Source organism: Hordeum vulgare, chromosome 7H (genome assembly GCF_904849725.1).
Source record: "Hordeum vulgare subsp. vulgare chromosome 7H, MorexV3_pseudomolecules_assembly, whole genome shotgun sequence".
Lineage (NCBI taxonomy): Eukaryota > Viridiplantae > Streptophyta > Magnoliopsida > Poales > Poaceae > Hordeum > Hordeum vulgare.
In genome coordinates this window covers 27,151,479-27,175,238 of record NC_058524.1, presented here as the reverse complement: position 1 = coordinate 27,175,238, position 23,760 = coordinate 27,151,479, and the positions used below count along the sequence as shown (strand labels likewise).

Sequence of the window (23,760 nt, the reverse complement as noted above, 5' to 3'; positions counted from 1 at the left end):
ATGATGAAGAAGCCCTCCAACTCCAAAGTCCCCTCCGGCAGGGTGCCGGGAAGGGTCTCCAGATGAGATCTCGCGGAAACGGAAGCTTGCAGCGGCGGAAAAGTATTTTCGAGGCTCCCCTGATTTTTTGCGGAATATTTGGGAATATATAGGCCAAAGACCTAGGTGAGGGGGCGGCCAGGGAGGCCACAAGCCTGCCCACCGCCGCCTCCCCCCTGGTGGCGGAGTGGGGGCTTGTGGGCTCCCTGGAGCCCACCTGGCTTGGCCCAAAGGCCCCCTGGTCTTCTTCCGTTCGGGAAAAAAATCATTTCGGGGTTTTTCTTCCGTTTGGACTCTGTTCCAAAATCAGATCTGAAAAGAGTCAAAAACACGGAAAAAACAGGAACTGGCACTTGGCACTGAATTAATAAGTTAGTCCTAAAAAAGATATAAAAGGTACATAAAACAACCAAAGAAGACAAGATAGCAGCGTGAAACCATCAAAAATTATAGATACGTTTGAGACGTATAACCTACTCCGATGCGGATTGGGCTGGCTGTCCCGACACCCGACGCTCTACCTCAGGCTACTGCGTCTACGTCGGCTCGTTGCTCATTTCCTGGTCGTCCAAACGACAACCGACGGTGTCCCCCTTGAGCGCCGAAGCAGAGTACCGTGCCGTGGCCAATGCCGTGGCGGAATGCTCTGGGCTCCGACAGCTCCTTGGAGAGCTGCAATGTGCTGTCCAACACGCCACCGTTGTCTACTGCGACAACGTCTCTGCTGTCTACCTGTCCGCCAACCCGGTGCACCATCGGCGGACCAAACACATCAAGCTTGACATACACTTTGCATGGGAGAAAGTTGTGCTTGGGGATGTTCGCCTTCTTCATGTGCCTACCTCTCAACAATTCGCCGACGTTATGACTAAGGGGCTGCCGGTGTCGGTCTTCGAAGAATTCTGATCGAGCCTCTGCGTCTCCGGCGACGTTTCGTTTGGGGGGTGTTGAAGCACTCGTCTATACCGTTGCTCACGACAACCCTTCTCTTAGCGCATGCATAGGATGAGCTACCCACTCGCCCACTCCCCTCCTTCTTGCTCGGGTAGTTAGGCTGTTAGGCTAGCTTATCCTCTCCCTCTGTACATATATAAGTATGTGTTGTGTCAATGAGAATCGGTGTGCAACAAATTATTTCTTTCTCCCTTGCTTTACAGATATAATTCAGAAGTTTGCGGGCAGTGCCTACAGATGCACTGACAGCGTCCGTGAGTGTTTGAGAAACCGTATTTATCAAGTGTGGCTCTAGATGCTCTAACTTTCTCCACCAGTGCGTGCGTGATTTTACCACGGGTTTCGTCAAATTTCGCCTCATTCGAGAAGTCAGGAGTATGTATATATGTGCAGTAACATAGCTACTAACATAGTCTTGGGACTAGCAAACATGGTGATGTGACAAGTAATTAAAGAAGAGAGAGAGGATTAGAGTAACATAGGTAGATATCGTAACATGTTAAATTCTATGCTACTATGTGTCATGCATGTCAATAAATGAGATCACCTATGATACTAGTTTATGATACTCCCTCTGTTTCTTTTTAGTCTGCATATAAGGTTTGGTTAAAGTCAAGTTTTGTAAAGTTTGACTAACTTTATATTAAAAAATATCAACATTCATAACATGAAATCAATATTATCAGATGCATCGCGAGATGTATTTTCATACTATATAATTTTAGTATAGTAGATATTATTATTTTTTATATAAATTTGGTCAAACTTTATGTTGTTTGACTTTGACCAAATCTTATACGCGGAGTAAAAAGAAACGGAGGGAGTAATATGCACTATGAAGGTAGTATCATACAATAGTAACATATGCATAATACTACTACTAGCAAAAGAGCCCGTGCGTTGCAACGGGAGAAAAAAATACCACACGCTTTTAATCTTTTTATAATGATTTGGATTTATTAAAATAATAAGCTAACTAACTAATGTAGTTAGTCCTATCCTATTTTGTTGAGAAATCAACCCGTCCATTGTTAATTCCACCATAATGAGAAATTGAGCGGAACAAGCAAAGCAAAACAAAGAGCCTACGTGAATTGATCAATGGATTGTTATCTTATTTCACTCATGAGATAGAGAATGTGGGATCAGATGACAAATTGAAGGTGGTGTTCCATTCTCTCTCTCTACAACAACGCAATCTTACATTCAATACATTCATTCATCAGCAAACAAATTTCCACAAAACAAAATTTCTTGCCGGTGCTTGGCACACGGTTGGAGGCATGGGGAGGGGATCTCACGAGATGATGAGTTCCAGTCGGAGGAGGGGATAAGCAAGGGTTAGGCGCCTCTATCTGGCCATAAGGAGTCGCCGTTGCCGCGCCATAACCTCGGAGTTCCCCGTGTGAGCCATGGAAGCCCACCTCCACCTGCAAGTACTTCACTCCGCCGCGCCTTATCCGCGCGCCGCTGCCGTTCTGCATCGAGCAGACGCATCATCCCAAGTCGTTGTAGCTGTCGCGTTGATTTGATCCAGAAGCTGTGCTAGAGCGCCGAAACGGGGGCAGCAAGCGGGCAGAGGTACGACCGCGGAGGCGGGTGGGTTGAGATCGACAGCAATGGTGGTTGAGGTCGGCTGCGGCGGCGAGTGGTGTGACAGCGGCCTCGGCACAGGCCAGGGTGGACCAGGGTCGACGCGATGCGCTCGAACGCCGCAACGGGGGCAGCGAGCGGGGAGAGGTACAGCCGCGGAGGTGGGTGGGTTGAGATCGGCAGCGGTGGCGGTTGAGGTCGGCCGCGGCGGCGAGTGGTGTGGCGACGGCCTGGATATAATTTTTGCAGCGAATTATTTTTTCCTTTTGCGTTGCAGATAGATGATGAGGTGCGGGTTGAATAACAAAAATACAGGGGCTTTTTTTTTTATAAAAATGGCGTGGTGGTCGATATGTTACTTTTCACTAGGAGCAGCCTAAAACGCTGAATATATCCGGCCGTAATTCGAGGCAGTAAAATTATCACACGACAATTTAATTACTGGAGTACAGTACGTAGTATTAGTAGTTATTGTGGAGTGTAGTGGTTGGTTCCGGTGCTGGTAATGACTTCACTGTAGCCTGCCTAGCTAGCCTGCCCCGACATTTGCCGCAAAAAGAAGTATTTTGTCCCGGCAACGAAACGCAGGCTGGTCGATGGTGGAGCAGCGCCGCTAGCTGGCTGGCTTGGCCCTGTGCCGTCGTCTTCCTCCGAGGACACGGGAGGTAATGACGCTGCCCATCGTATGCCCAGCCCCGTACCGATCTCGCTGTCAGACTGGCAGTGCATGACTCCATGCCGTGAACACCAAGAGAGCCACTAGTGTGTTTGCGTGTGTGTTAATTTCACGGCCGTATAAACATCGTACCCGTACCCATGGTGGCTGGCAGTGGCGGAGCCGAGTGGGTGGCATCGCAGTTCACGCCGGGGGCCTTGGACCCTTGCTCGGACGAGGAGACAGGCACGAGGAAGAAGAAAAGCCACGCGCACCGCATCGCAGATCACGCGCCAAAGGGAGAAATCGGCCGGGCTGATATAGATTACAAAATTGTGGGTGGAGGCTAAACTTCAGCATTTCCGAGGATGGAACTTGTCTGCCAGCGCCGCATATGCGTGGTCGTGCTCTGCTCTCCCTGTGTTTGCCTTTTCTTCCTGATTTCCTACGGCAGGGTGTGCCCTCTACATGATGTACATAAAAGGGAAAAAAAAGAAGCGGTGTGCATTTTTCTGAAGGAAAGTGTGCCGCATCTTCTTCATTTTTTTTAATGAGGATGTACTCCCTCCATTCCTAAATATAAGTCTTTGTAAGATTTCACTAGTGGACTACATACGGATGTATATAGATATACTTTAGAGTAAAGATTTAATTATTTTATTTCGTATGTAGACCCTTAGTAAAATCGTTTAAAAGATTTATATTTAGGAACGAAGGGAGTATAAGAATAATGCAGCGGCTTAACCAGTGAAGGAGGGCAGCGGCGAAGCATGGTAATTGGGAACGGTTTGCATGATAGCATATGTTGGCCCAGGGTGACAAGTTTAGCTTGTAAAATTGATGAATCCATTTCAGCTCAGTTTTTGCAAGGATTTGCTATGCTTGCAAACTAAACTTCATTTTCTGGAGGACGAACCGTTAAGACTGGTCAGTGTGGAATAACTTCGACCATTAACATGCATATGTTATTCTTTTTTTTTTTTGCGATGAAACATATGTATAGAGTAACATATGTGGTGTCATGTAACACTTCATTCATTAAATTTTATATTATAGACTCACTTTGTCTTCACACGTGTGATGTTACTCATAGTGTGAATAACTAGTCATATTATTTAATTTATATTTTTCCTTATTAAATAATTGTCACATAAACAAATTTATTGAGTTAAACCTTATGTTACTCCTGAAGTTATTTCCTCTATGGGTAGTATAATAATGAGAAGTTTTTAAAGCTAGCTAATAACGAGAGTTGTGGTCCTGTGCTTTTATTATGCCCACTTATGGGCTGCTATTTCGGCAGCCCATACTCCTATCTAGACAATTCCTATTTGGTGCATTCCGTGGAAAATACTCGCCCCTTCGCATAGGCGCAAGTGACTCAACTTATATAAACGAACATATGGCTTGACGTTACTATCAGGATGCCGTCATGTATAAATCGTGTGTCTGTTAACACTTGGCTTATATATAAATTGTGTGTTTTCGTTGTGACTCTCAGCTTACACCTGATAAGCCGGTCCTTAGTAAGTTGTATGGTATAAATCAGGGAAAACACTCGGCTTATATATAAACCCAATGTAAACTGTTATAAGTCTAGTGTTTCGGGCACTCAGCTTATTAATTTTTTTTCTTGTAGTGCATGTTGCAGAAATTTAAACATAGGTCAAGTAGCGAATGAGATAGGCCGGCCCATTCAACGAATAGAACATGCTACATGACCTGGATTTTTTTAGCCTACTTCAATTAGTTTTCATCTCTTTTGATTTCTTTCTGTTGTTTCTTTTATCAGTATTCTTTGTTTTTCCCTTTTTTCAAATGTCTTCTTTCAAATAAATCTTTTGAATTTCAAAAAATTCTTGTAGTTTAAGTTTTCATTTTTAATTTCAAAAAAAATATTCTTGCTCAAAAAGTTATTAATTTTTTTAAACATTCGGGTTTCAAAAAATTTGCAGAATCTTAGAAAATATCCACATTTTCAATATATTTAAAAACAATACTAGCGAACTTTAATAAATATCACTGTCTTAAAAAATGATTAGAATTGTTTTAAAAAACATGTTTCTAGAAAGCGTGCAAAATTTTAAAATAAGTTCATGTTTAACATATGTTCTCAAAATTTTAAAACCCGGTGACTAAAGTAACACGGTTCACTAAAGTACCCTCCTAGCTCGCTCGCTAGCAGTTCGCGGATGGACCAGCCCACCAAGATAAACCGCCTTTGTTTTGCAAGCCTTCTATTTGATGCAAATAGCACAAAATAGGAGGCTTCATCTAACAGGTCACACCCGACACCATGACATGCATGAGATCCCGAGCCTACCACAACAATTGTGCCCCTCCTCAAAATTTGATGGGGCCTGTCTACAGGTCGCTTGCAGCAAGTGCTATCCTCGCCTCGTCTACATGTTCGCTGCTCGCCTCTATTGGGTTGCCCCGTGAATCACACTTACCTACCAATGTGCTTCTCGCATGCCTTGAGCCTCGCAGCGGTGCGTTGCAATCTCGTTCCTCTTAACAAAAAAACTTATCATGCTCTTTACTATGGTCAACTTACAAATTAAAAAAACTAAATCCTGTGCAACATTTTTTTGAATTCCTAAAATGTCTTAATAAATATATAAATAAATGCGTGACTTCCCGAAAACATTGCATAAAATTTTGAAAATTTTCGCACCACTCAAGAAAATATCATAACATTTATTTATTTTCACATATTTGAAATATTGTTCATGACAATACTAGAAAATGTTCATGAAATTTTTATGACATTCGAGCAAAGTTTGACAAAAAGTGTTCTTGACACGTAAAACTTATTCACCCCAAATTGGAAAATATTTATATTTTACTTATAAAATGTTCACCATGAATTTAAAAAATGCAACATGTATTAATTTTTTAAACATGTATCTGAAAAATGTTTAATGCATATTAAAAAACCATTCATCGTGTATGTAAAAAGAGGTCAACGTGTTGTTTATTTGGTGTTTGTATTTTTTAGTAGGTATTTTTAAAGTTTATTTGGAAAACAAGAATACTTTTTTGAAACACATATAAATCTGTAAAAAACACTGGGAAATACAGAAACACCGGACCAAACCTTTCAAAACCGGACTCTATATCTCACTTCTAGGAAGACGTAAGCCAACGTCATCTAAAGAGTAGCATGGTTGTGTATTTCTTCAATCTGTTTTTTTCTACTTATTTCATTTTTTTATTTTTTTTCACAAAAATTCTAAATTTATATATTTCATGGCGAATTACAAAAATTATTTTGAATAATAAACAGTGTTAAAAATGTTTGTGCAACTTTAGAAAATGTAGATATCATTTAAAATATATATTTTAGTGCGTATGTAAAAAATGTTTAACACATATCCGAAGAAAAAGTTGAAAAGGATGGGTTAAAAAAGGTGGAACATGTATCTGGAATATGTTAAATGAATATTAAATAAATGTTTTATATGTATATAAAAATGTACATTGTGTATGAAAAAATAAACACGAAACTATTATTTGAAAAAATTATTAAACATGTTTAAATCATGTTACTCATGTATATGAAGAAAATGTACAATGTATGTGTCAAATGTAGACAACAAAAATATACATTCTGAAAAAAGGTTTGTCATGTAGTTGAAAAATGTGAAACATGTATACAATTAATGTTTCATATGTATACACAAAATTTAGAACCTACATAAAAAAATACTTAGAAAAAATATATTAAAAAAAATGTTAATCACGTATGTAAAATTTAATAATCATGTATGAAAAATGTTATTGTTGTATACAAGAAATGAATATATTTGTAAAATTATAGATCGTGTATTTTAAAAATGTTTAAAAAATGCTCTTTATGTATATTAAAAGGTACATTGTGTGTGAAAAAATAGACATGTGTTAGAAAAGGAAATAGAAAAATAGCTAAGTAAATTGAAGAAAATAATGGAACAGAGTGAAAAGATTAAAAAAACAAAGAAAAGAAAACCCAAAGAAACTAATGTAAAACAGTAAAACTATTGGTACATTATTGGTCCGGCCCTAAAATGCTGCCTGTAGGCGAGATGTAATACATCTTTTTACGGACAATATATAGCTTACGCGCCCAAAATCATACTACTAAACAGTGGCCACCTACTTGCTACTGGGCCATTGCCCGTATAGGAAGCATCCTAGAGGCAAGCTTTTGTTTCATAGCGGCTAATCACTGACAATATAATTTCAGCTTATGAATTATTGTATTTTATAAAGATAAATGGATCAAAGAATAACAATTATCGTGCTCTAAAGCTTGACATGATGAAATCGTAGGATATAGTTGAATGGTCACATCTCAGGGTTATCATGGAGAAGCTGGGTTTTGCTCGACAATGGATATCTGTTATCATCAGCATGATGAGCTCATTATCTTTTGAAACATGTTCAATGGAATAAAATCAAAGGAATTTAAACCTACATGAGGTAGTCGAGAGGGAGACCCTATCTCTCCATACCACTTCTTGTTAACATCAAAGGTCCTTTCGTGCCCGTTAAAAGTCTCAAAAACAGTCATCCTAGCTCAGCGGTATCAAGATGACACTAACGACTCCGTTGGAGAATCACCTTCTTTCGTAGATGACAACATACTATTTTTCAAGGCGAGTATTAATGGAGCTGAAGAGGTATCAAACCTATTGGATAAATATTTCATAGCGTCGGGACAGAGAATAAATAGAGAGATCCTCAAGTTTTTTAAGCAAAGGCTCTCCGAATGACGGAGGGGGGTTGAGTGAAGTGGGTAGGGTTTGGTCCGACAAACAGATGAAAACAAATATATATGAAATCGGATGGACCAGCGTGGTCTGAGTCCGACATGGCGAACGCGCGTGAACGTCCTATATCCGGATTGATTTTTCATGATCGATCGATGACCGTACCGTCTGCCCGGACGGACGCCAGGTTTGGGACGCGCGACTCTAGATGCTCTTAGCACGAGCTAGTAGGTCAGGAAATGGTAGTACTTTGTTTCAGAAGAGCAGTGCGCTGACTGTGTGCATCGTACTGAGCTCTTCGGTCGGCAGTGGTCGAAATGCAGTTGTCGTGGATTGAAATGCCTAAAATCTCAAGTTGTGCTGTTCTTGGGCAATTCCTTTTCCTGTTCTGATCAAGATTTTGCTGCCTAAAACATCTACTACTCCTGTTAGTCTTGGCTTCAACCGTGGCAAACTAGCAGAGGAAGGCTAGCTTCCAAGCCTGCATTGAAGTTAGAAAACCACACCCAACATCCTGAAGAAAAGGAAAAAGACTGGACACAAATTTAAGAACCACCGAAAGATTCACTTTATTTTGCACTTGTGCACTTCTGCATCCACGAACGCGACATGCTGCTTATTCATTCATTCACACGACGACCCAATGAACTAACTAGCGTTCATGGGAAGACGCAGTAGGCGCCTCCATGGATGGTTGGCAGGTTGCACTGCCCGGGCAGGGCGAGCGTTCTGGCGAAGTCCCTCTTCACCTCCGCGGGGCACTCGGTCGCCAGCGGCGGCAGCTGAGGGGGCGCGCCTTGGCTTTGACTGGGAGGGAACGCCCGGTCGATGAAGACGCGCAGCCCCTCGCAGCGGCAGTTGGACGAGATGCCGGCCAGCTCCCGGCAGCACCAGTCCTTCATCACCTCGATGGGGAGCAGCGGCACGGCGCCGCAGGTCTGCGAGGCCACGTAGAAACGGCAGCCCTGGAGCGGGTTGACGGGGAGACCCATCCCTTCGTAGCAGGTGTAGATGCTGGTGGCGGTCGCGACGCCGGCCAGGACGGAGAAGATGGCGACGGCTGAGAGGAGGTGCTGGCTGCAGGACGCCATTGGCGTTTGCTGTGTTTTCTGTGGTGGAGTGGAGCACCGCGCTTGTGAGCTGGGGTTGCGTTTGCATACACATGTATATATACTGAGACGAATGAGTACTAGAGGGAAAATGAAGCTGGTAATATTGGATGTGGCTCATGTGATGGTGATGAACTGGAGCGCAGTTGATGGATCTGTTGGAACAGAATTTGGCTGCCGATGTGTTAAGGGTCATGTGGTGGTGATGATGATGATGAACTGGTGGGCGAATCCGTTGGAACAGAATTTAGCTGATACGATGATGGATGTGTGTTGCGTGACATATATGTGATCATGATGAGCTGCCGCGCAATTGATTAGTTTGTTCGGAGCAGATTTTGGAGCGAAATGCAAGCTGGGCATTGCGTGGAGGAACATTAAGAGATTTCGCCCTTCCAATTTTAGCTTTTCCATGAACTTAATTTGGAGGTAAATGCAAGCATATATGTCTGTTGGCACATCAACACACAAGACAAGGAAATAGAACTAGCCAAGCATTTCCAAGTGACTGTCTCAAAGCGATCCAGGTTCGCTGCCTTTGTGTGGCAAAGGTAGCGCCGCTGCCTTTCCCACGCGTAAGCAGTACGATCTCGATCAACGCTTCAGATTGTGCTATAGTGCAGCGTCTACACGAGCAAACATCGAACATGTGCACCTACGAACAGTTGGTGCGACAGTACATCAGTCTGAACCATCGGTTTCCCATCGCACGCTTTCCAGTGGGTAGGTCAGGATACTGTAGCACTGAACCACGCAAAGGCAGCGAATCCGGATACGTCTCGAAGGTAGATATTTTTTAAAGAAATCTCGAAACTATATTATCGATTTTATAAATTGCATTTCAGTGACCTTAACGGCCTTGTGTCGGCTGAAGAGGTAATCTTCGGTTGGCGGACAATGCCAAAGGGCTAGTTTTCATCCGTGCCTCAATTGAAGAGGACGTTTACGTCCATGTATATATCGAATATGGCCTTGCATTGTGGCTCTTGCCGAAAATCTTCTCTTCGGCCCCTCTTACGCCGAATAGGGCTTCTAGGTCCACTCCCTCGCTCAACTTCTGATTTTCGAATGAAGTTGCATGTTGTCCATATACAGGACGAAGAGTAGCTCTTCTGTGTTGTCGTAGATGACAAGTCTTTTCTTTTTTCCTTTATTACCTTTCACCATTCCCTCTCACACCCTTTTCATTCCCTTCATCGCTCTCACGCCATTTTTCATTTGTGCCATCCCACTCCTACCCTTTCTCTTCCCACCATCACCTCACTTCTCCACGTCGCCCAACGATTCGTTGTTGCTTGCTGAATTGTTCATATGTGTTGTTTCAAATTATGTATATAAACAAATTAAAACTTGTAATAAAAGCTACAAAAGAACTAAATTTGTACAACAAAAAATAGCTAAGGTTATACAAAAAAAAAGAACTAAGTTTCTACAACAAAAATAAACTTAGTTTATACAACAAAAAAGTCCAATCCTATTTGATGTGCCTATCTAAACTTGAAGTCTACCCTCCAAAATCCACGGAGGGAGACACAAATAAACAAATTATGCTCAAAATGCTACATTAGGAGTTCATTTTATTTATTTGTCTCGCATTCTAGACTACACTACCAAATTAAGTTGAACTAAAATCATTAACATTCCAGACATTCAAAACATTTCTATTCAAAATGCATTATTAAATCGGATTTTACATCCGATTATCACTAAAATTTCTACACAAAACAATCCATGAAATCAAATTTCGATTCTATATAACACGAAGCAATCCATTATATATATGTACTAAAATATCTATATAAAGCAATCCTAAATCAACATATAGATGAATCCAACAGATATGGAAGGAGATGCAATGGGAGGGGAAGGAGAGGATTCAACCTTGCTTGTTGGCGACGGGGCGACGACAGGCGGTGACGTCGCGACGACGGGTGGCGGCTGGTCGAGGGGTAGTTAAAATGAAAGGGCATGTGGACTAGGTCTTTTACTAAGGTGTGAAAGTTGACTAAGGTGGGCCTTTGCTGGCGTGGGTCTAAAATACAACGCCATAGCTAATAACCATCCGAATAAAAGAAAGACTAATTAAGTTTAATGAAATACTAGTTTAAAGCGGAAATATAATGTCTCACGCATAATAATTTGGCACGCCAGTACTAATTAATTATCTACGGTGTGCACAGAAATGCAATGTCACCACTATCTTTCAGATGGTGAGTACAGATAGGCCAATAGATTTGTGGCGTGTCCAAAAATATCCACGTCAGCACTTACCGTTTACAACTGGCGTACCAATTTAACCGACGACGACGCTATTTGAAAAAAAATAGTGTTGACGTTGTAGGAAAATGATGCGTTATCAACAAGAGTTGTGGCTAGTCATTTCTTCACCAGTGGCTCCATGTCGGCCGCGCCCTGACACCAAGATGATGAAGCCGACACGTCCGCTGGCGTCGCCGGGAGCGAGGAAGAGTATAGCATGGGAGACCACTCGTGCTTGGGTCCCACGAATACCACTACACCTTCCCTTTTGTAGAAGCCAAGCTTGTCGGGCTCGTCATCGTCGACTGATTAGCTGCTTGCTCGCTTCACGGAGGCGGAGCTTCACTTTTTAGAGCTCATGGCTGACCAATGATCATTTATACGGAGTTAGATTAGGGTTTAGCTCAAATATGTCGTAAAGCACCTGGTTTGATGTAAATATTATTCAACTTTGAATGAAAATCATTTGGTTTGTCTAAATTTGCATCAAATTTGTTTATGTTTTTTAAATTCCTTTTGAAATGTAACTGGACAATTGTGGTTACGGTTGGATGAAACGCTCCCGCATCGGTGTCTGTGGATGTTCTCATTGGTCCGCGAAAAGATGTGCTGCTCAATTTAGAGCGTTGGAGATGCCCTGAGTGAGGCGTAGATCAAAAGAAAGCTTAGGAGTTAAATTCACCGATACTTGTCTTGTTTGTTCACTTTGATCCATGTACTCAAGAACTTACTCAATATGGTCACAACACATTCATCTTGATGATTATACGGTCACCGTTTGAATGTAGAGCTTCGTATTTTCTCTATGTTGACCGGTCGACTCTCCTCCCACATGGGTCCCATCTATCAATGAATAAAAGATTTTAGAAAGAAAGAAAATGATAAAATATGACGCAAGTGCGAAATCAAACTGGAGACTTCACTGCTAGGGGTTGCACGCATAAACCACACGACTATGCAAGAACACACACATGCTGGCACACACGTGCACGCAGTGGCGGAGGCAGATTATTTTATATGGTATGGCCAAGGCAAGCTGCCATGCATACAACAACTCTAAGTTTTAAAATTTCTTCCAACACCAGCGTGCATATAGCTTGAATTTGACATTTTTTAGGTGTGGCAGATGCCTAACCTTGCGAGATTGCTGCCTCTGTCGCTGCGTGCACGCAACATATGACACACACTGACACACGCAGGTATGTTGTTTTTTTCCTTTTTAGGACCGCTAGTGCACGCTCACTATAAAGTAACACATGATTCGGTTTTTTGTACAGCTCACATCAAAATATATTTTATAATGATTTTTTTTCTTGCCGGTGATTCATATTCATAATGAATATTAAATAAATGTTTTATAACCACTCACTACAATTACTTGTGTATTTATTTTCAGCTTTTCTACATTATTTGTTTTTGATTTTTTTTTAAACATGAAGCCTGAGAGCCAAAAAGCCTCACTCGTTTATTAGCAATTTAGCATACTATAAACATATTCATCCTAATAATAATGCAAGAACGATAGATAATGAAAAAAACTTTTTTTTGCAAATCAACATAGGGTTTTTATTCCATAGTGATAGTGTTACAATCATCAGCGACTAAACTACGGATACATGGAGGTGGGCGCCCCAACCAGCAGGCTGTGCTATCCCCACATCTACCAAAGTTCGCTAAACAATGTGCAACCCTATTCTGTTCTCGAAGAATTTTGACAGGAACAAAAGCCCTAATGTTCATATACTCCCTGATATCCGCCACCAAATGTCCATAAGCTGATCTGTTGGGGGAAGCATCCGCAATCATCTTGAGTGCCTCTACACTGTCGGATTGAAGGATGATTGTAGCTTGCGAATGCTCCGTTGCTAGCTTGAGCCCTTCTTTGATTGCTTGCAGCTCAGCCTCAAGGGCATCATTACAATGGAACAGCTTACGGTATGAAGCAAGTATTACCGCCCCTGTACTGTCCCGCAAAATCATGCCCGAACCAGCCGATCCATCTACAGCCTGGAATGATCCATCAACTGACAGTGCTACCTCATGTTCTGCCGGGTGTGGCCAAACCAGTTTGCGCTTAGGAACATATCGGTGAACTGCCTGATGCCCCATATCGAACACTGGAGTCTTTCCTTTCAGGATCTCGTCAACACTTAACGAGATATGTTGGTACATATTATAATAGTTAGAAAGAAAAGACCGGGAAGTATCCACCGGGGGGTGGTTTTGCCATGCATAAGCTCATTCCGAAGATGCCATATCCGCCAAAGTACCATAATGATCCTGCTCCTGATGTGTTCATGTGATTCAGCAAGCAAATGTAGTAACCATTCTGATCCAGTGCATGGAATATTCACCCGATTAGGTAGTGGCCACGAGAGCTGCATTGTATCCCACATTAGAGCGGCATTAGGGCAGACCAACAACGCATGAAATGACGATTCCTCCTCTCTATCACAGAGACTACAGTGGCCGGAGTTCCCAATGTGACGTCTGAACTTTTCTGCATTTGTGGGTAGAGAACCTGAGATAACCTGCCATGCAAAATGCCTCATCTTAGGGGGGGCATCAGCACTCCGCACCAGCTTCCAGATCGGGCGATCGCCAGTGGGTGCATCGCTTGCAGAACCCGGATTAACCTGGTCCCTTACCGATGACATAGCAAAATGATAGGCACTACGGACTGTAACATTCCCAGATTTATCCCAAGGCCAGGAGATAAAGTCTTCCTGTTGGTTAGAGGAGGTGCGTATCTTCAGGATGGTATCGATGTCTCATTGGCAGAAGTGTTGGTGTAGCAGGTTTAGCTGCCAATGCCCCCGATCATCAAGGAAGTTCTGGACTCTGTTAAGCCGGCAATTCCGTTTAGGTAGAATAGGAGTAAACGGAGGGCCCCTAGGAATCCAAGGATCCCTCCAAACTCTAATGCTTGCCCCATTGCCAACCCGCCAAATCATTCCATGTTTAACTAGTTGCAACCCGTGCTCAATGCCCTTCCAAACTGCTGAACTGTTTGCTGGGAAAACTGTGTCCATTAGACTGCCATTAGGAAAATACTTTGCTCGGAGGAGTCTAGCGCAAAGCGAGTCTGGTGATGTTAAAAGTCTCCAAGCCTGCTTTGCTAGCAATGCCTGGTTATAGGCGCACATATCTCAGAAACCAATACCTCCTTGGGCTTTAGGAAGTGTCATGCGCTCCCAAGCAACCCAAGCCATCTTCTTCTTCCCATTCTCCACTCCCACCAGTACTGTCGCATCATTTTAGAAGGGTCATCACAAACAGAGAAAGGTAGCTTAAAGATGCTCATGACATAGACCGGAATAGCTTGGGCCACAACTTTTATAAGGACCTCCTTGCTCGCAAAGGAAGAGTATTTTTCACTCCAATCCACCAAGCACTTACTCAATCTGGATTGCAAGGATTCAAAGCGTCCTTCATGCATTCTCCCTTCTGGTATTGGTAACCCCAAATACTTTGGCTCAAATTCCTGCTGTGTGATACCTACGATCAACTTAATCTGCTCTGCAACTTCAGATGGACAGCCTTCGGAAAATAGGATGGAGCACTTAGAGGGGTTAATAAGTTGACCCGTAGCTGAGGCATAAGTGCTCAAAACATCCGAAACAATCGACGCCGAATCAGTAGTTGCATTGAAGAAAAGCAGTGAATCATCCGCAAATAACAAGTGTGAGATAGCTGGAGCTCTTCTACAAATTTTAATAGCTTCTAGTCCCCTTTGTTGGACTGCCTTATTTAACAGAGAAGATAGGGAATCAGCCACGAACAGGAATAAAAAGGGTGATAACGGGTCACCTTGCCTTAGACCACGTGAGGGTGAGAACTGCTCCAGAAGACGTCCATTAAACTTCACTGAATACCGCACCGACCGTACACACTCCATGGTTTGTTTAACCCATTGGGGAGCAAAACCCCATCTCAAAAGTGCTTGCTCAAGAAAGTCCCAATCAACCCGATCATAGGCCTTTGATAAATCCAGCTTGAAAGCACAAAGATCCTTGTTCCCTGGAGAAGTCTGGATATGGTGGATGCACTCAAAGGCAATAATGGAATTGTCTGAGATTAATCGACCTGGGATGAAAGCACTCTGATTCTCAGAAATAAGCTCTGAAAGAAACGGTCTGAGCCGATTTACCATGCATTTTGACACTATCTTATATATCACATTACATAAGGATATAGGGCGGAAGTCTTTAAGCGAGGCCGGGTGTTGGATCTTTGGGATCAGAACAATGCTCGTATCATTAACCCCCTCTGGCATATGACTAGTAATGAAGAACGGTCGAACAGCTGCAAAGATTTCTTCCTTCAGGAAACTCCAGTTTTTCTGATAGAAATGGGACGGAAAACCATCCGGGCCTGGTGCTTTCAACGGGCCAATTTGGAATAGCGCATCGGATATTTCTTTGTCAGAGAGGGGTGCAAGCAAACTCTCATTCATTGCATCCGATACTTTAGGTTCTATCACCGCAAGAGCTGCCTCCGGCACTATCGTAGGGTCCTTCGTATATACTTCTTTGAAATAAGATGCAGCCATACGTTCCATATCTGATGGGGAATTGCACCACGACCCATCAAACTTCTGTAGTCTCCGAATATTGTTTTTCCTAGCTCGCCACACCGCTTGCCGATGGAAGAAGTTTGTGTTCCGATCCCCCTCCTTCAGCCAGACAATACGGCTCCGTTGCAGCCACATCATCTCCTCCCGATATAATAGCTCGTCCATGGTTGCCATCTTCTGACGGATCAGAGTACGATCCATGCTATTGAGCTGCAAAGTTTCTAGTTATGTACGCAAGCTCTCGATTTGCTTCTGCACCTGTCCAAAGTTCTCCTTGCTCCACTTCCGAAGATCTGTCATGACCGTCTTCAGAGACGTGGCCACACTACCCAAATAACCCACAGGACGTGATCGCGACCACGCCCGCGAGATTATGTCCGGGAGTGTTTTATCTCGCTCCCACATGATCTTGTATTTCGGAGATCCTTTGCGCCTGCGATCCTCGGTGACATCCAGGGCAAGCAATATGGGGCAGTGATCGGAGCGTGGGGAAACCAGATGTTGCACCCTCGCATACGGAAACTCCTCCCGCCATTCTTCCGTTGCACACGCCCGGTCTAGCCTCACCCGGACATTACCCTGCCCAGTCTGACCATTATCGTATGTGAAAGGTGCTCCCGAAAATCCCAGGTCCATCAGCTCACAGACGAACAAGGTGTCCCGAAAAGCTTCCATCTAGTTCTCACCTCTGGTGGTCCTGGAGAAGTGTTCATGTTGCCAAAGAGCCTCGTTAAAATCTCCACAAACTACCCACGGCAGGGCCGAGATCCCCTTTAATCTGATCAAATGTTCCCACATATACTGGCGACGTTCAACACGTGGTTCCCCATATACGAAGGTGGACCTCCAACTTTTCCCAGAGCCTTGATCTACTATACTGGCACCAATGTATCTTTTGCAAGAGTAAAGAATTGTCACTTGGAGGGATTCATCCCAAAAGAGTGCAAGACCACCCCCCCTTCCATCACAGTCCACACCACAAAAACCTCTCAACCCTAGCTTCCACTTCATTCGTTCAACTTTCGCACTTGGCTGTCTTGTTTCCGCAAGAAAGACCAAGCTTGGGGAATGGGCTTTTACAAGAGCCCCAACTTCACGAACTGTTCGACGGTTCCCCGACCCCCAATAGTTCCAAAATAGGTGACTCATTGGGACTGGCGGCGCTCCGCCTGGGAGCCCGCCGAAAGATTTTCAGATGTTGATTGTTCACCAGCTATCTTAGCTCGTTTACCACCCGAGCTGTTGCTCGGAGACGTTGCCTCCCCCGTTTCTTTACCATCCGTGATCAGAAGCCGTCCTCCAGCAGGGATAGATAAGCCCTCTACCGGGGGAGACACTACCCCTTCCTCCATGTTTAGCCGCTTGTGAGATGTCTTGTCGAGATCCATTCTATGGTTTGGGATGGTTTATGCGGACTAGACGTCGTGTCCTTCAGGTCCCCGTCACCCAGTCCTCCTTCCTTCCTTGCTGTTGGTTTGGGAATTGATAGATCAGCATTTGACTTTTTCCCACTACGGTTCCCCTCCCAATCCTGACGAACACGGCCCGGAGGTTCTGCATACAGATAGTCACCGAATTTCAGATCTTTCTCTGCAAACACCCCATTGCCGCACTCCTTATGCTCATGCCCAATGATTCCACAGACACTACAAAATCTTGCAAGCTTCTCATACCTCACCGCATACACACTTGGTTCTTTCCTTTGACAATGCTAACAAACCTAGTAAGGGGCCTCCTGATATCATGTCTCACCGTGACCCTCACGTAATCCCCACGAGAATTACCATTAATCCTGGTTTCTAGCACTTCTCCAGCAGATCGCAGGAGCTTCACGATTAGCTCGTGCCTGCAATATCCAGCTGGCAACTTATGGATCTGGAGCCAGATTGGTATATACAATATCGGCACCACTTCAGCTTTTGTGAATCCATCATACTGAGTTAATAAGACCGCCATGTTACGGAACAGCCATGGCCCTTGGTCCATGATACGATCCCAATCACCAAGGCAATACACCTGAACCACAAAAAGGTTGGGGCCTATTGGCCTGAACCGAACAGCCTAGGAGCAGTTCCACGCTGCGCGCATCTCTTTGTAAAAGGCAGCTTGGCTGAAGGTCTTCGTGGTTTGAACCCTAGCTAGGGCTATCCAACGAATTTCGTTTAGCAGCTCCGGGGCTTCCTCTTCGACGACAACATCCTCGAATTCCTCCTCCTGCAGATCTAACTTATCAAAGAAATCATCCAAGTCATCATCTTTCCCTTGGGATCCACGATTTGTGGACGAGAAAGCGTCTGACGTCGACGCCATGACGAACGGCCGAGAACCTGCACCACGCGCAACCCTAGACCCCGCCGGCCAGGACACGGAGGCGAAGGGAGGGGAGTTTTGGGTGGAAGGGTTCGGCGATGATCAATCCGTGAGACGGCAAGATCGATGGTAAGGTGGACTTGCGGCGGGGAATCGCCGCAAGGATATAAACCCTAGCCTATGCTAGGGGAGAGTTGGCGCCGTCGAAAAAAAAAACTTAATAGGTGAGAGCAGAGAGTACGAGAGGTTAAACATTCCCGAATTATTCTCTTGATTAATACTGTTCATTGCTATTCATTTAAGATAATTAAATGTTCGCTGCGTGCCCCTAAAAAAAGTGTGTTGTGTTCGTATATCTTACCTACTAATAAAGCAAATATTGCTTCTGTCGTACGTCATTTAAATTGCCCCTAAAGTTGACTAAAATTATCCACCAATGCCACCTATAAGTCATAAAAAACGTTTCAAACAGGAAAATCTCCGGACTGGGCCGGCCCATGTAGGCACCTCCTATATTACGCTCTGGGCGTTAGAAAAAGATGCAGCACACCTGTTTGGGCCGGCCCATGCGTGGGTCCCTGTTTTTTTTTGGTTTAGTTCTTTTATTTTGCTTTTCAGTTCCATTTTGTTTTGTACTTTAAATAATTTAGAACTTCAAATAATTTTTCTAAATTTTAAGAAACTGATAATTTCGAAAGAAAATATTCAAAAAAACATAATTTTTTTAAGAATTCAAAAACAACTCAGGAGTTTTGAAAAATGTTTGCATATACAAAAAAATGTTTAAATTTTGAGAAAATGTCCATAAAATATATAATTCAATGATTTTAAACAAAAGTCCGTGTAAAAATCTTGAAAACAGTTTGTGCCTCTGTTTTTAGTCTCTTTTTTTTTAATTTTTCCGTTCCAATTTTTTAATTTAAATAATTTAGAACTTTGAATTTTTTTTGCAATTTATAAAACTGAGAATTTTGAAATAGAAGTTTGAAGAAAACATAAAATGTTTGTGAATTCAAAAAATGCTCGGAGTTTTTGTAAAAATATTTGCATATTCAGAAAAATGTTCATAATTTTGAGAAAAATCTTGGTGAAAACAATAAAAGTTCATGATTTTCAAAAAAAAACTGTGTATTATTTTTTGAGTGCAATTGAAAAAAATGTTTGCTAATTCAAAAAAGTTCATGCATTTCAAAAAATGTCTTAAAATTTAAAGACATAACATGATCAGCATCATTGAAGATTTAATTGTTTTTCTCCCGTTGCAACGCGCGAGCTCTTTTGCTAGTTGAAATAAAAGAGATTGCTCAGTAGAAAAGAAAAAAAGCATGTCGTGCGCAGCCGGTTAGCGCGAGTGAATCTGGCGGTGCAGTCTCTGGTTCAAATCCCCACTTTCCCAGGAATTTATCCTTCTCTTTATTCTTTTCTCTATTCACTGACAAGTGGACCCAGATGGGGTGGGGAGTTAATTTTTTTTTTTGCATCGAATGGGGGTGGGGAGTTGACCGGTCAACATAGAGAAAATACGAAGCTGTACGTTTAGATGATGACCGTATAATCATCAAGATGGATATATAGTGATCATACTGACTAAGTTCTTGAGTACATGAACCAAAGTGAATCAGCGAGACAAGTAGAGTGACCACGTGTAAATTTTACTCAAAGCTTAAAATAGGAGAAACATAAAGAGGCATTTTGGCTCTCGGTGCACATGCTCCTGCATAAACAGTAATAAAAAATAGTAAATATTTAAAAATAGTAATATTTTTTATAGATGTTTATGTTATTGTCGCAAGTATGCTTCACAATTTTCATGGGAAACGGAGCAGTGCGAGAAAAAAATTAAGGGTGAATTTAGGTGTAACATTTGGTGTTTGATTTTCTTTTGCACCGACCAAAATGTGCCTAACCTTTTTACCTAAAAATTTATAGATAGCATCTGGATGGACTATGAACATATATAATTTTTGTTCGGACTTTTTGACATTTCAAAAATCATTTCCATGCACAGAAACACGTGCATCCAGGAGCCAAATTGGATTTCCGAGAAATTAACCTGTTTAATCCTTACCATTTCACAAAGATTTACCATTCTAGAATTTTTGCCGGGTGGCCGGTGACGTACTTGCCAATCAATCGATCAGTGCCACTCGAGTGCCCGATCACAAGCATTGGCAAGATTGGCAAGTAATCACTTGTTATCTTTTATCACGAATTAATAGCAGAATCTTCAGTTTCACGCACAAGATGATCTCCCCCTCATCCCCAGCTTTCCAATACGTAGAACCTACCCTTAATTCCATGCTTGATGCAGAAGGTAATTAATTGCACATAATTACTGCAGCAAGCTGGTAATTAATATTCGTCAATAATCAGCACTTCATATCATATCCTGGTTTGCCAATTCGTCTCACCATTAACTTCGGCAAAATCCCCTATTATATGTATCCACGCATAGCAATTAGCAGCAGAAGCAGCAGCAGCCAATCCTTGCATTGGGAGTTGAGCTCCACAGTGATAGGTCACAATGCCTGCGACGACGACGGCGATATCTCGTGTCCTTCTGCTCGTCGGCGTCGTCCTGACGGCCCAGCTGTGCGGTTGCACGGCGTACGGCGGCGATGGGTTTAGCGTGGAGTTCATCCACCGCGACTCCGTCGGGTCGCCGTTCCACGACCCCTCGCTCACCGCGCACGACCGCGTGCTGAAGGCGCTCGGGCGCTCCTACGCCCGCGCCGACGCACCGTCGGCCCACGGCGTCGTGTCCGAGCTCACCTCCACGCCGTTCGAGTACCTGATGGCCGTGAACGTGGGCACGCCGCCCACCCGTCTGCTCGCCATCGCCGACACCGGCAGCGACCTCGTCTGGCTCAACTGCAGCAAGAAGGGAGCCCACGGTCCTGGCCCGGTGTTCGCCGGCGACACGCCCACTCCCCCGCCGCCGCCGCCGCGCGTCGTGTTCGACCCCTCCAAGTCCAAGACGTACCGCCTCGTGGGCTGCGACTCCGTTGCGTGCCGAGAGCTCCCGGACTCCTCCTGCGCCGCCGGCGACAAGTGCACCTACTACTACTACTACGGCGACGGCTCCGCGACGAGCGGCCTCCTCTCCACCGAGACCTTCACCTTCGCCGACAACGCCCGCGGCAAGCGGACGACGCGCGTGCCCAACGTCAACTTCGGCTGCGGCACGACCTTCGTCGGCTCCTTCATCGGGGACGGCCTCGTCGGCCTCGGCAACAGCAACCTGTCCCTCGTCACGCAGCTCGGCGCGCACGCCTCGGTCGGCCGGAGGTTCTCCTACTGCCTCGTGCCCTACTCCATCAACGCCTCCTCCGCTCTCAACTTCGGCGCCCGCGCCGCCGTGACGGAGCCGGGAGCGGCCACGACGCCGCTGGTCCCGTCCAGGGTGAAGACCTACTACACCATCGACCTCGTGTCCGTCAAGGTCGGCCACGCGACCTACAAGGCGCCGCACCGGTCGTCCCCCGCCATCGTCGACTCCGGCACAACGCTGACGTTCCTCGACAAGGCGCTGCTAGACCCACTGGTGAAGGAGCTGGCCGGGCGGATCAAGCTCCCGAAGGCCGCGCCGCGGGCGGACCTCGGCCTGCCGCTGTGCTACAACGTGAGCGGGCTACGGGAGGGGCAGATCGCGGCGAAGATCCCTGACGTGAAGCTGGGGCTGGGCGGCGGCGCGGCGGTGACGCTCAAGGCGCTGAACACGTTCGTGGTGGTGCAGGAGGGGACCCTGTGCTTGGCGATTGCGCCGGCGCCGGAGCGCTTGCGGACGTCCATCATCGGGAACATCGCGCAGCAGAACATGCACGTCGGTTACGACCTCGACAAGCGCACCGTCACCTTCGCCGCAGCCGACTGCGCGAGATCCTACCCCGCCAACGCACACGCACCGGCCCATGCCCACGCCCACGCACCCGCCCCCGCCCCGGCACCAGCCCCCTCCGGCTCCGTGTAGGCGTGTAGCCATAAATCTGTTCACCATTACTCAAATTTTATGAAATGATCACCAATACTAGCAGTCCGTATTTTTACGAAGGGGGGAGATTTATTTGCTTGTGCCCGCGTGCGTCAACATTGTGAAACAAAAAACAAAGGACGTGTGGCTAGCGGCGCTGGAGCATTTTTTTTTTTACAAAGTACCGACCCAAACGCTTATATGCACGCGGATACACGGGTCCTTATAAAAGCACACACGTACATCCTACCCATATAAGCATTTTTGAAAAACTAAGACGGCATACATCTTGAAATTTACGAAGTTCGTAGCCACCTCGTCATCGAAGGAAACGTCTCCTTTCACTGAATGTGCATCGCCGAAATTGCTGAAATAAATCCAGAAATAAATTAGAGCACCAGGATTTGAACCCTGTTGGGTTGAGGATACCACAGTCCCTTTAACCATTCAATCATAGATTGGTTCGCGTTGGAACGCCCGTTGGTAGGATCAAGCGCACTTACAATATGAAAAGAGCACCCAACCTACGTGTCCTACACGGTCCATTAAAAAAGAAATCTTGTCCACACGTGCATTTATTTGGGATCCAAAAAGTTTTAAAAAATGTAACTTTTTATTTATGCGTCAAAAATTCAGTTTCATTTTCACACCTGGGTTTCTCATGACGAGTTTGATAGATTTCGTCGAACTTTTTTTTGAGACAATTTTGGGTACGATGGAGGCAACTTTACTCCTATAGGAAAACAACTTCATTTTTTTGACTAGCAGGTCTATGTATTAGGTTGGTTTGTGTAAAAATAAGAAAATCACACAAAGCATGAGGCACCTTTTATGCTACATATAAGCATCTTCATTGCACCATGTGTATCAATGTATTTTGCTAACATTATCCCAATTTGCGTATCGTGTTTCCTCAGTTGCCTGCCGTGGATGTTCAGTTGCCTATCACTGAGGCCCAGTCACGTACAACCATTGATGCCCAGTTATCTGCTATTGGTAATTCGTTATCTATCATTGCTGCTCAGTTGTCTAACTTTACAAATTAGTTACCTAGAATATTGTGAAGTTGCTTATCACAAGACAACTCATGTGTACTCTCAGTCTAACTTTGTTTCTAGACAAAAGCAACCACATATGAAAAAGTCTAAGTTCACTATTGATGGCGTTAATGGAGACAAAACAAGGACAATGACTTTGAGATCGTTATGCACTCGAGTATCACACAAAACCGTTAGCAACTTTTGGGGTGTTTTTGGTGCAACTCCAGTGCATTAAACAAATAACTCATGTGTTTTTTCATTATTATATCTGGAGATTTTAATAAATTTTGTGAGCAACTCGTGCAAGTATTATGAACAACTTGTGTGTGTTTATGGGCAACTGTCTGATCAACACCCCTATAGAACTTTCCATCTGCCCCCACTTATGCAACTATTCAACACCCATGACCTGGCTCGTCAACATCCATGCGTCGCTCAGTAGTATTGCGGGATAATCCCCTAGAAAAGGAAAGCACAAGACAACCATCCATCCCCTTAAAG

At 44.2% G+C, this 23,760-nt stretch overlaps 2 protein-coding genes across 2 annotated transcripts; one reads left to right on the top strand and one right to left on the bottom strand.

The window, feature by feature from the left end:
- Positions 1 to 8,539: 8,539 nt before the first annotated feature.
- On the bottom strand, positions 8,540 to 9,152 carry LOC123409813 (trypsin inhibitor CMc). Its single transcript, XM_045102685.1, has one exon. It carries the CDS (start codon positions 9,084 to 9,086, stop codon positions 8,655 to 8,657), a length of 432 nt encoding a protein of 143 aa, XP_044958620.1. The 5' UTR covers positions 9,087 to 9,152; the 3' UTR covers positions 8,540 to 8,654.
- Positions 9,153 to 20,706: 11,554 nt separating this feature from the next.
- LOC123410672 (aspartic proteinase CDR1-like) lies at positions 20,707 to 22,289 on the top strand. The gene has a single exon (XM_045103614.1). It carries the CDS (start codon positions 20,774 to 20,776, stop codon positions 22,217 to 22,219), a length of 1,446 nt encoding a protein of 481 aa, XP_044959549.1. The 5' UTR covers positions 20,707 to 20,773; the 3' UTR covers positions 22,220 to 22,289.
- The last annotated feature ends 1,471 nt before the right edge of the window (positions 22,290 to 23,760 follow it).